Raw genomic sequence first — 12,141 nt, forward strand, 5'->3', positions numbered from 1 at the left:
GGGGAAAAACAAAACGCTTGGACGCTGCTAGCATGGGCGCCCACAGAAACACAAAGCATCGCTGAATATGTTTCCAAACCAACTTCATTCTAAGCCAAAGACTAGAAAATATGGTGAAGCAAATCTGCCCTTTGGCTTCACAAGTGCCGAGGTAGGTCTCCCTGCAGGTTTGGTTTTCCCTTTGTCGGGAGCAGCGCTGTTCAAATATCAGAATAAACTTGGCAAACTTCATATACAGAATCTTACATTGGAAGAAACAGACTGAGGTAACAACAGCTTGTGGTGAGTGTTCTGGTCAAAAGACAAACATTTAAGACACAATAAGCATTTCTCTCACAGATCTTACTGAACGTGTGATCATGTATTTAATGTGGATACAAAGCCTGTCAGTGAGCCCACAGCTCACAAAGCTCTGCCTCCACTTTTCAGGCTCTTCTGAATATCCTGCCATGAGGTGCTAACCTGTATCTCTGGCAAACTTACTATGGACATTTATTTTAAGTTCCAAAACGAGAGTGTTTGTCTTACAACCTTCCTCATTTATACTAAAGACTGTCAACTTGCCATCTGCAACAAACCACCAACACAACCCCGTCATTTATTTACCTGGAGAATAACAGCTGCACCATGTCGACCAGTGTATGTTCAGCCGTCTTCCTGAGGAGCTCTGCACACACAGACATTAGAGACATGAGAACCAAAAACTGCGTGAGAGAGGAGACGCCTCTGGGTGGAGACAGTTTAAGACATAATTTGATATTTTTATGTAAATAACAGGACTGGACTAGAACCTCACAGAAGACGGCGGTACAGCCGAAGAACAGGTCGTCCAATAAGATGAATAAGATGTGAAAATGTCTTCTGTTATCAGTGTGAGGCTAATCTCACACAAACACTGTACCTAATGTCGAGTCCTCAGGGTCAGAATGATTTAATATTCTTATTATTTCAGCTTTATTCTTCACTCCCAGCCTGTCTGAGTACCATTTCACAGGCATTAAATGATAAACACTGCATCACAGGAGCCGTGTTGTGAAGGAGCTGCTGGAATGTGCCAGTAAAACTTGATCAAACTGTTTCCAATAAGGATGCAATGCTTCCTTGAATTAGCTTCAAATAAACTTACCACTCAGACGCATCTCAAAGCAGATCCTGAAGCAGGACTGCATGATCTCACAAACAGACTCGTTGGTCAGGTGGGCTCCCACTGGTGTCAGCAACAAAGTCCTCAGGACCTGAAGCAGCAGGTACAACTGTACTAACATGCATACTGTGGTTGGCAGTGACAGCGCTGACCAAACAAACGGGGCATACCTGTAGAATTTTCATAAGGACAACTTCATCACTGGCCGGGTCTGTTCCTACAAATCTAGCGTGCGTGACGGCGTCCGCCATGTTCTCAATGGCCTCCGCTGCTGCCTCGTGGCTAGCATCTGCCAACAGACAACAAACAGAAGGTTCTCAGAGTCAGACTGTCGTCACTGAAGGGGCGCCGAAGAGAGACTGACTCTCAGACGCGTGTTCATTGATGAGGTCCAGCTCGACTGGACTTATGCTACATCGTCTTCATCTTGAGCTTTCGCACAGCTGGCTGAATAAAGGAAGACTTGATTCAGTCATCTCAAAACGTATGACGGCCAGTTTTGAGATTTCCTTCATTAATAATCAACTATTATTTTTGCTGCTGCAGAACATGTGGCATACACCACAAGCATATAAAATGATGTAGCACAGACAGTGTTGGGAAGGTTACTTTTAAAATGTATTCCATTACAGAGTACAGAATACATGCCCCAAAATGTATTCTGTAACGTATTCCGTTACGTTACTCAATGACAGTAACGTATTCTGTATACTTTGGTTTACTTAATATATTATCATGCTTTTTACAACAACGTGAATGTACTATTGCTGTGTGATTTATTACTATTACTGAAGGTCCGCGACTCCGAACTGTAGTAAAGGGACCTCTGACTAATACGGCGGGGTCCCTGTCGGCTCGTAGCCGAAAAATAGCTTTACTTTGTTGTGTGGGTCAACTTTTCTTGCGAGAGACAGAGAGAGGCGTTGAAAGGCTGCTCCAACGGAACTTATTGTTTTCTGAGGAAAACAGGAACACGGTGTACAGTCGAGTCTTAATAGCTTACTTACAACTACACTGCCCATGATGCTACATTCTTTAGAGCTATGCTTGTAGCATTCTGCCTGTTAGCTTAGCACAACAACAACGAAAAGGCGCTCTCTCACCCAGGAAACACACAGTCGCAGAGAGAGAGAGAGAGCGTAACCGTAACGCTGCCGCCTGGAACAACAGAACGTAGCTGTCAAACAAAACCCAAACAGTCCTGACCCGCGACAAAATGAAACAGGAAAGTACCGCAGTGTAATCCATTTATTTCAACAAAGTAACTGTATTCTGAATACCACCTTTTTAAACGGTAACTGTAACGGAATACAGTTACTCATATTTTGTATTCTAAATACGTAACGGCGGTACATGTATTCCGTTACTCCCCAACACTGAGCACAGAGCACCGTAAAGTGAGCATTTTTCCTCCAATCAGTGACTGCCAGATGTTCAGCGGTGACATAAATACAGTGTGAGCCATGATATCCAACACGTGGTGGCAATGAGCAACTATGAAGACATGTCCAACAGCATCCATCGACAACGTGCTTCAAACCGTGGATCTAGAGACCAGATGTGGCCCTTTATTGAACGTAAGCTTGGACAAACAGCTTACGTCCACCGACTCCTGTCAGAGCAACAGCCCCAGTGTTTTTGAAACCAGAGTGGCTGAGCCATCTTGTTTTTCTTTCCCACCATCCTCACGAGCAGCAATTCATTAACTAATAAGCAGGAGGGGGGGGATTAGGACTATCCCAGCGAGGCAACAATGCAGCCTGTCAACATTAACACTCTGACACAACCTTTCCCTCTGAACATGTGTTTACTACATGATATGTAATTAAAGTTAAAGACACTTCTTGGGAATTTGCTCTTTGACAGATGGTGTGGAGAACAAGAGTCGGTGGTTCGTTTAAGGCTGAGAACTGGTTTCAGAAAAGTCCAGGGAGATGGAGTCATGCTGACATCCCTCCAGAGTCGAGGGCGACAACAACCGTGGAGGTCGTGTTGGAAACATCCAACACCCACACAGAGAAACTGGAGCCACATGGGGATCGAGCAGAGAGACAGAAGTGATAGAAAACACTAATCCTTCCTCTGGCACAGAGCGGAGGCAAGTGGTGTCCAAAGGTGGGCTATGGTGGGGGGGTTTAAAATAACACTGAGGAAAGGAGAGGCTCAGTGTGTGTGTGTGTGGGGGGGGGTAGCGGGGCTGCAAAGTCAACAGGGGGCTGAAACAGCTGCCACATGAAGTCGAGTCTATCAAACTGTGGTCCAGAAACACACACATTCTGTGGCATAACAGAGTGGGCGCAGAGGCAGCGACGCACAAAAAGAGCTCGAGCTGCACTCTGCATGACAAACCACACACAGGGAACACTTACTTTATTGGATTTATACTCGTTCTGTTCCTGAGCAGTTTGTTCACCTGGTCATCTTCCTAACAGCACACCATGCTGCTCTGCTAACTATGAGCTGTGGTTCTCGTCACAGAGCGGGGGCTGAACTACAATCAGCTTTTCACACACTGAGCATGCGTCCAAAGAACTAGTTGACTGTATTTACACTCATTTTCTTTAATGCTCTGACTGTGAGATTCAGCAAATGGCCCTGTGTGACACTTTGTTTCATTACAGCAGGCAGTTTATTAAGAACATGAGAGTTTACTCCAGCCTCGGCCCCAGGCAGGCTTCAGCTGTACTCTAAGCTCGTCTCTTCTGGCAGTCCCTGCAGCCTAAGCCTCGGCTGAGCCCTGTGAGGTCCAGTGACCACGCGGCTGCTAGCAGCACAGTGTGGGACTGCTGACTACAGGAGACCCTGAGAAAATAAAGAAGGGGCAGAGGGGGAAAGATGAGCAATAAGATGAGAGCGAATAGACCCCATTTCTGGATATCTGTCAACAACCGGGCTTAGTTTGCTCTCGCTCTGCCAGAAGCCCTCCGACCACAGAGAGGAGCCACTGCTCTCTAAGTAAAATTAAAATGTGTGCGTCTGACAGTCATTTCCACAGAGATGTCTGTAGACTATTCCACTATTAAACTGTATTCCAGTGTAGCCTGACAGTGTGCTGACCTTTTTGTATCATATTTGTGTGACACCCACGCTGTTCTCTCTCTGCACTTTGACAGGCCTGTGTGACTGCAGGCAGCTTTACAAACGCTCAGTGAGGAAAACTTGCATCCAGAAAACAGAAATCCACCAAAGCCTTACTCTGTGGTGTCTGTGTGGCCAGCAGGGGGCAGTATGTGACTGGAACGGTCATGTTTGAGTCCATTTATCTTCTACCTGCTCAGAAACTTAATGACATGCAGCTTCTAAGTTTCAGGTTTTTCCTTAGCTGGCCTAGATGGGGTGCAGCTCTGCACCGACTGAAGCTGCTCCTCAGTTTTATTCACATCCTTCGCAAGAAATCTTCAATGTAAAGGAGCGAGCACCAAGACAGTTTCCCAGCAGCTCTCTAACAGGGTGCCTACAGCCGTTTGACAGCACCGTCACGCTGCCTCAGACCCTGCTGCTCACACCAACACCTGGTGATGCATCGTCATTTCACACTTGGCAGACACTGGGCCACATTTCCCTGACGAGGCCAACGATGGCAGCGACCTTCGGTTCATTCTGCAGCAGCTATGAAGAACAGAAACATGTTCCTGGGCCGACTGCGCTCCTGGACTTCACCTGAAGGTGGTTTCCGCTCTTCTTGGTATCATAAAGAAAGTCACCTCAGCCAGGTGTTCGTATTCCTTCATCTGCTGAACCAAGTCACAGACACAGGCCCCACAGCCACGTTCTGGCCTGGATTTCACCTAGAAAAAAGAGGCTGCTGGTGCTAGCACACTACAGTCAGCCACTATCCCAACACTGTGTGAGACACATGACAACATCTGACACACAATCTGCAGAATGTAATTCATGGTTTAAATGGCTCTTACACACACACACACACGTCTGACCCCCTCGCCCGAGGCTGACCTCATGCTTAACTGTTTTTCTGCTATTTATTCAATAATAATAATAATAATAATAATAATAATAATAATAATTATTATTATTATTATTATTATTATTGTTATTATTATTATTGTTATTATTATTATTATTGTTGTTATTATTATTATTGTTATTATTATTATTGTTATTATTATTGTTATTATTATCAATAATAATAATAATAATAATAATAATAATAATAATAATAATAATAATAACAACAACAATAATAATAATAATGGATTTGATTTATATAGCGCTTTTCAAGGCACCCAAAGAGCTTTACAATTACCAGGAACCCTCCTGTTATTAATATTAGACCTACAACCGGTCCCACACCAGTCTCACCATTTGAAGGAAATGTGATTAAACTGGGAAATGATGCTTTCTCATCCTGGGCATGAGGTTTTTGGGTTTGTTTAAGAATCGAGTACATTCATCAGCATGTTTAGTCTTCACATGAAGCCGCTCCACTACTATCTGGAAACCAGGTCGCTTTCATGTACAGGTAAGGATTTTCTTACCTATAAGGCCGTGAGACAGGAACTTGTTGACAGAGGTAAGAGCAAGGCCTGTGATTGGTCCAGTGGTGTCCTCGGAGCGCACGACTTCTAGGAAAGGCCTCAGGAAAATATTGGGTTCAACATCTGACAGCTCTGAAAAACAATGCAGGCACACATAATCAGGCACACGGTCCCCTGCAAAGGTTTTATCACTGTCATGATCTGGAGCAAACAGTTTTTCCCCAGACTCCAAATGATGGTTCGTGCAAACAGCTGCGCCGATAAATCGATGAGGAATTAACATGACCTGTGTTTTACTTAATGGTGAGGGGAAGACGAGGGGGGTGCAAGATCTTCGATACAGGCACTGCTAAGGCAGGGAGAGAAGTGTGCTAACAGTAGAATAGGTTAGCATTTGGGTAAAGAGGCTCCACACTCCCTATTATTGATCTATTCTTCTTCATTTTTTACCTCCACCAGTGTTTTTAGGGTCAATCTGCAAAACCCGACCAAAGAACAACAATCAGATCAGTCTGTGAGCACCGCAGGGTCACCAACACTCTAGCTTTTTATATCACACACGTAAACACAACAGATAATGATCAAAGTGATGAACAATAAATAAAATGAATCACTATAATGATTTAAGAGCATATTTACAAAGGACCACTACCCACTCTGTGAGCCTGAAAGCTTTTCCCACAGCGTTGGGAGCTGTCTCCGTGTGCTGCAGCAGCGAGGGTGAAACTAAGAGCCGACTACAAGAATGCACACCGTACCAGCACAGTGCAGTCAGGTGCTGCTCGTCACACTGTCAGAAGCATCATTTCGCACTTGTCTCCACGGCTTTACAGTCCAGCGGTGGCTTGTTTCACACTACTGTGTCTGGTGGCTTGCACTGCTCGTGGTGATGCAAGGCCTGGATGTAGCAGTTATGGAAACCCATCCCATCCCTGGTCCTGAGAGCAGTTCTTTCACAAATATCTGCAGAAGCAATCACAAAGCCTCGGTGCTCACTTTTAGTAAGAGACTATGATAGGTGTCCATCAGCTTTCTAGGAGGGTGGCAGTGGTTTATTACTTTATATTCAAACACATGTAGTTTAAGAGGAAGATCTGAGACGATCCAAAGGGCCATCAGTAAACACAGGGCTGAATGCAGCCGCTCTGTGGCCTTTGAGAAGTCCAGGAAAATAAATAATTATAGCTGCAGCCAAGCTTAGACTGACCTCAGGACGACACTGACCAAACTGCAATAAAGAAATGAGTTTTCAGTCAGAGGTGCGTGTTGCCTTCTATGAGCTGTGTTTGCTGCATACAGTCTGTCTTGTACACAAGTCCAACTGGAGCTGAGCTTAACTGGAGACCAAAAGAAAACCAGTTTGTGAAATGAAGCCATTATGATTCACCATGAGCCTGATCCCATCTACCTTGACTTGCTGGAGCTCGTCTCTCTGCTCAGAGCTGTAGGAGAGGATCCAGCCATGTGTGCATTACCTTCACAAATGGCCCTCGCAAAGGAAGGGAAGAGAGCCGGGGGTGAACCTCTGCCCCCAGAGAGCACATCAGGATGAGGCAAACTCTCTGAGCAACAGAGGCCGTCTTTAACACATGCGCATCTATTGGCACTGGAGCAGAAAAGCTTAGAGCACAGGGAGCAACTACAGCAGATGAATCTGAGCTGAAGACACTGTTCAGACAAAAAGGACAAAAGCAGAAAGCAAACAGGCCTCTGTTTATTGTGGTGTCTTTGTAAGGCTTTCCAAACAGAGTCGTGGAGCTCTACAATCCCAAAATGCAGGATCTAAGCACAATATGGAGTTCTTCTAATGATGGAGACCCACTAACTTCCATGCATCCCTTTAAGAGGCAGTTACAGGGCTGACTGGACTCTGTGGGAAATAAACCAGAACGTTGCAGACGTCTGCTGATTTTAGACATTTGTTGCTATTTAGAAGAACAGATATAAATGAGGCCACAAACACAACAAGAGTGTGGCGTTTTTCTCCCTTTGCTCCTCAGTGCACAGTCAGCACTTACTGTCCCGTTCATGGATCAGCAGTATCCTTTCACTGCCTACTTCATGCTCCTCATTTTCCTTTGCCAAGTCTGTCAGTCCGAGGTCAGAGGTCACCACATCCCTGTGACACAGTCTGTTTAATGTTCTTCTACATGATAAAGAAAAAGCTGCTGTGACAGCCAAACAAAGACTCTTCAGTTATCATGAACACATTTGGAAAACAGCATAAAAGGTTTTTGGGGTTTTACACTGTAGTCGTAAATAAACAGAACTTTGTAAAGTAGAAACTTTTCTGTCATGTAGTCGTTTATTTCTTAATGACTTTGTGTGGTAACATGCACACACTTCTGCATGTAGTTTATTTTACGGGACGTTCAATAACTGTACATTTAATCTTTTTCATTTTAGCTCCTAAGAAATTCTGCGCTCATCCCGTTATCACTGCGGTCAGAAGCTGCTCTCTTCACGTTTTCCCAACACGCTTGCCTTTAAACCCACCTCCCCGTGTCCCAGTGTACCTGGCCTGTACCACTACCGTTGCTGTCTTTGGAACGTCTGCCCCTTTGACTCTTTCACATAATGGTATGATCCCAGTCTGTCATTACATGTGATTGGCCACATGGTGTGCCCATTGAAATCGAGTCCCACCCCTGCCTGCACTGATTCTCAGCAGGGCTGAACCCGCGGCTCCCACACACTGACGGGACATTAATAATTGACATATGAAATTATCTCGCAGGGCAGATATAACTGTATAATTGGGCCATAGGTTTGACAGGCCTGCTGTGAGGTTTGCCTATGTCATCTATATTTATTAAAACTGAACAGTAGGGCTGGTCCTTTGATTTTTCTGAAAGTCGACAGAGCCCCTTATAATCCCGTGTGCCTTATGTATGAACTCTGGTTGTGTTTACTGACCTCGGAACGATTTTATGTGCACGGCGCTCGAACATCTGTCAGATGTTTCAGTACGACTTTGCTGAGCTACGAAGCCGCAGCGCTTGATGGATTGTCGGAGCATTACGGTTATCGTAGGCGGAGCCTCGCAGAGTGATACGTACTGTGCTTCACCATAATGTTACCGTACTGTGTGTGTATAAGCTCTTTTTAAGTTTTGTGGATATTATACATGGTTATGCTGAGGATGTGTCGGCCAGTTTCCACTGGAAATGCCTTTTGGTTAAACTGTCAGCGAGGAGTTTGCACTGTTACGTTTTTATATAACTTTAATGCAGATAAAACAGCTGCTTGTTTCAGTGGAAATACATTGATGTCGGGTTTTTTTGCACTAATAAAGTTGAGGAGTTGTAAAGTATTTTGTCTTGTGTCAATTATATCCTCAGTTATATCGTTATCACAACTTTTCAAATGTATATGGTGATAAATTTTTTTGGTCATATCGCCCTGCTCTACTGAACAGAGATGTTAAGAATGTGTTATATGGAAAGGAAGTGTATAAGAGCCTGTGTTATAAACGGTCATCATCACTAAACTGACCGACGGTGAGTCATGTATCTGTGGGAGCTCTGCCAGGTCAAACAGCAGTGGTGAAACACCCTCTGCCACAGACGCTGTGGCCCGGACCCACACACTGATAACCCACCAGTGACACGAGTAAGAAGGTCTGTGACTGCAGTGCTGAGGCGCCTCATGCTAAGGCAAATATATATATATATCCCTAACCTTATTAATTTAAGTATTTATGACCTATTATTTTGTAAAGGTTGTGACACCTGGCCAGTCACCAAAGGTTTGAATGCTGTTTGTTGGATGTATGGACTATAATACAGCTGTGCTACTCTGTTTTAAAGCTAGTGTAGGAATACTCCTACATACACACCTACAGGATCAGCCATGATGAGCTTTAGATGACTGAGAAAGTGTGACATCACCACACAGCTGTGGGATGTGGTTGCTATAGTGACTAAAGCCACTGAGAGGAGGGGGAGGTGTGGAAAAAGCTGCTGTGTGGGTCACTGAGACGTTTCTGCAACTGAAAACATCCACATGAACAGAATCAACTCTGTGGGGCAGAGAGGACAAAACGTATAGTTCAGTACCAGACTTAACACAACATCCTTATGTGTAAAGTCCAGAGCCTCTGTGCGGCACTCCATGGAGGCCTGAACAGTCCCTTCTAAGGAGCCCTGCAATGGGGTGAACGTAGCTGTTGGTGATGATGTGCACGGTTCTTAAATGACAAGAACAACTTATAATTGTTTGAAAATGACTTCTGGTGAGTTTTTAAATGTAACATTTTACTACAAGTCATGTAGCTCCATGTTAAGGTGGTAGTGTTGTCTGCATCAGGGAGAGACAGACATAAATGTGGCTCTGAAATTCAAAAGTACACATTTTATTTGAGCAATCCTTTCACCATGAGTGACACCAAGCAGAGGACAGATGTCATCACAATGATAAAAAACACGGGTTGAGATATTTGGATGAATTATGTACTAGGGCTGCCACGATTAGTCGACTATCAGACTCGTCGACGACTGATTTAATAGTCGACGCCTCGTTTGAAGCTTTGTAAGATCACAAAAGACGCAGGAATAAGTAGCAGGATTTAAGAGTGTAATAACGGACTGAAACAGAAGATGGCAGCACTGCATGTACAAGGATGCCAGCTGCCGTTAAACCCCGAAGAGGAAGAAGCTGTGTCCCAGAATTCATAGCGCAGCCCAGCTCAGTTTCCAACAATGGCAGCAGCTAGTTAGTTTTAATGTTACTCTTATTATTCTTTCTGGGTCACAAAATAAACGTTTAACATATTTTCAGGCAAGAATGTAGCTGTGTAAACCTCAAATATCTGCTCAGTTTATCAAGACACTGCATATTTTCAAAAGCGCTCCGACGTTTTCGGAGACATCTGTTACCCACTAGCTCGATAGCTAGCCGGGGGCTAGGCTCACTACCCGATCTGTGCCGGAAACCCGATCGGTACCCCGCATGTGCGAAAGGTGTCTACTTCCGGTCGAAGCGTTTTACGATAGTTAGAGGTCAGAGTATCTGTTAAGCTGTTAAGAATAACAAGTATCCCTTAAAATTTTTCCAATAATGAAACATTTCCATATAATGTAGACAAAAACAAAAAGATAATTACGGATCAGGACTCCTTGATCCTTACCGCGCATGTGCAAAGTCTGACCGTACAAATTGGGTCTACCCGATCCGTACCGCGCATGTGCAAAGTCTGACCGTACAAATTAGGTCTACCCGATCCGTACCGCGCATGTGCAGGGGTTTTCTTCTTCTTCTGTTCGTTTAATGGCAGTTTACTCCCCAGTGTACGAGGATACCGCCACCTGCTGACTGAGCGACTGAACCCTATTGTAAACTGAATTAGCGTCATTACAAACGTGTGTTAAATTTGATTGTCGAGTGTGTTTATACTCGTCTGTGAAGAGGATTGTTGGAATAGTGATGATGATGTGCGCTATCACTGTCAATTGTCAGTAAACACTTAATCTGGCTGATGAATCTACACGTGAGATATTACAAAGTCAGTATTATTAACTCTGTAATTCGGCGCCATTCTTCTTATTTTACGGCGCTCTTGTTCAATCGGGGGACGCTCTCTGTTGAGGAGAAAAGCATGAATTTGTTTGTAAACGGATTATCCATTGTTTAAATGTCCCGGTAGTCGAAAAGGAGGCAGAGCTGCTGAGAAATGCTAGGAGCTAACTGGGCGCTAACCGTATCATTCAAATATATTCAATGTCACAATGTTGGCAAAGAGAGGAAGTGACGCAAGATTTGCGCATGTGGGGTACTGATCGGGTTTCCGGTACGGATCGGTTAGCGACAGCAAGGCTCACTAGAGCCATGAGAACACCGGACTCCCGACAAATCGTTTTCAAACCCACCGACGTCTTTCGCTACTCAGGTTAAACATGATATATAAGTCACTTAGATAACTTAAAATGTTATTGTTTGGCTTTTTTCAGTATTTTATTTGTTCCTGAGTAAATCACGTCATCAAGCTGCGCCTGTTTTGGTCGAAAGCATCGCAGCGGCTAAAACCATTATCATCTGCAAATTATGCCGACAGTCATAGCAAAGAGATGAAGCACTGTTGAAATATGGGGAAAGCCAAAAACTGCGCTTCCTCCACTTCTGTAACATTGATTCATTAATGTTGAATTCTCTCGCAGCTGTTCTGTTCCCATGTTGTTGCAGTATATTAATAACTAACCTCGTATTGTGGATGAATAATCTCAGTTGTTCTCCTGACTGAAGTTTGCCCCGTGTATAGCATCCTGCTATGCGATTGCATTTGTCCCTGACCACCAGAATCCCTCACGTTAACTTTTAATGAGTGGAAAAAAAGTTGGCTTCATCCTCCAGCTTCACTGTGCTAATGTTATGCTAACATAGCTGTGTCGCTAGCAATCACGTAGCACAACATTATATACCAGGTAGTCCAACTTCAATAACCCTGCAAATGTCACTGCTGTTTAGTTTCCTGTCTTCATTTATGTTGGAAGTGACAGCAGAGCT

General features: G+C 44.3%; 1 protein-coding gene across 4 annotated transcripts in view; it reads right to left on the reverse strand.

Moving 5' to 3' along the window:
* The window catches only part of gbf1 (golgi brefeldin A resistant guanine nucleotide exchange factor 1), an 88,216-nt gene that overhangs the window by 30,892 nt on the left and 45,183 nt on the right, over positions 1–12,141 (reverse strand). For all 4 annotated transcript variants that reach the window (XM_086258180.1, XM_086258179.1, XM_086258178.1 and 1 more), the window contains exons 4-7: positions 5,641–5,772; positions 1,315–1,433; positions 1,127–1,235; positions 607–667 (exon numbers count right to left, since the gene is read on the reverse strand). In XM_086258180.1, the coding sequence (XP_086114306.1) occupies positions 607–667; positions 1,127–1,235; positions 1,315–1,433; positions 5,641–5,772 (421 nt within the window). The remainder of the gene's footprint in view (positions 1–606; positions 668–1,126; positions 1,236–1,314; positions 1,434–5,640; positions 5,773–12,141) is intronic.

Source organism: Aulonocara sp. 'chitande type north' Nkhata Bay, linkage group LG13 (assembly GCF_057382095.1).
Source record: "Aulonocara sp. 'chitande type north' Nkhata Bay isolate Kocher_YH1m ecotype deep benthic linkage group LG13, A_spYH_male_GT1.1, whole genome shotgun sequence".
In the NCBI taxonomy this organism is placed as follows: Eukaryota; Metazoa; Chordata; class Actinopteri; order Cichliformes; family Cichlidae; genus Aulonocara; species Aulonocara sp. 'chitande type north' Nkhata Bay.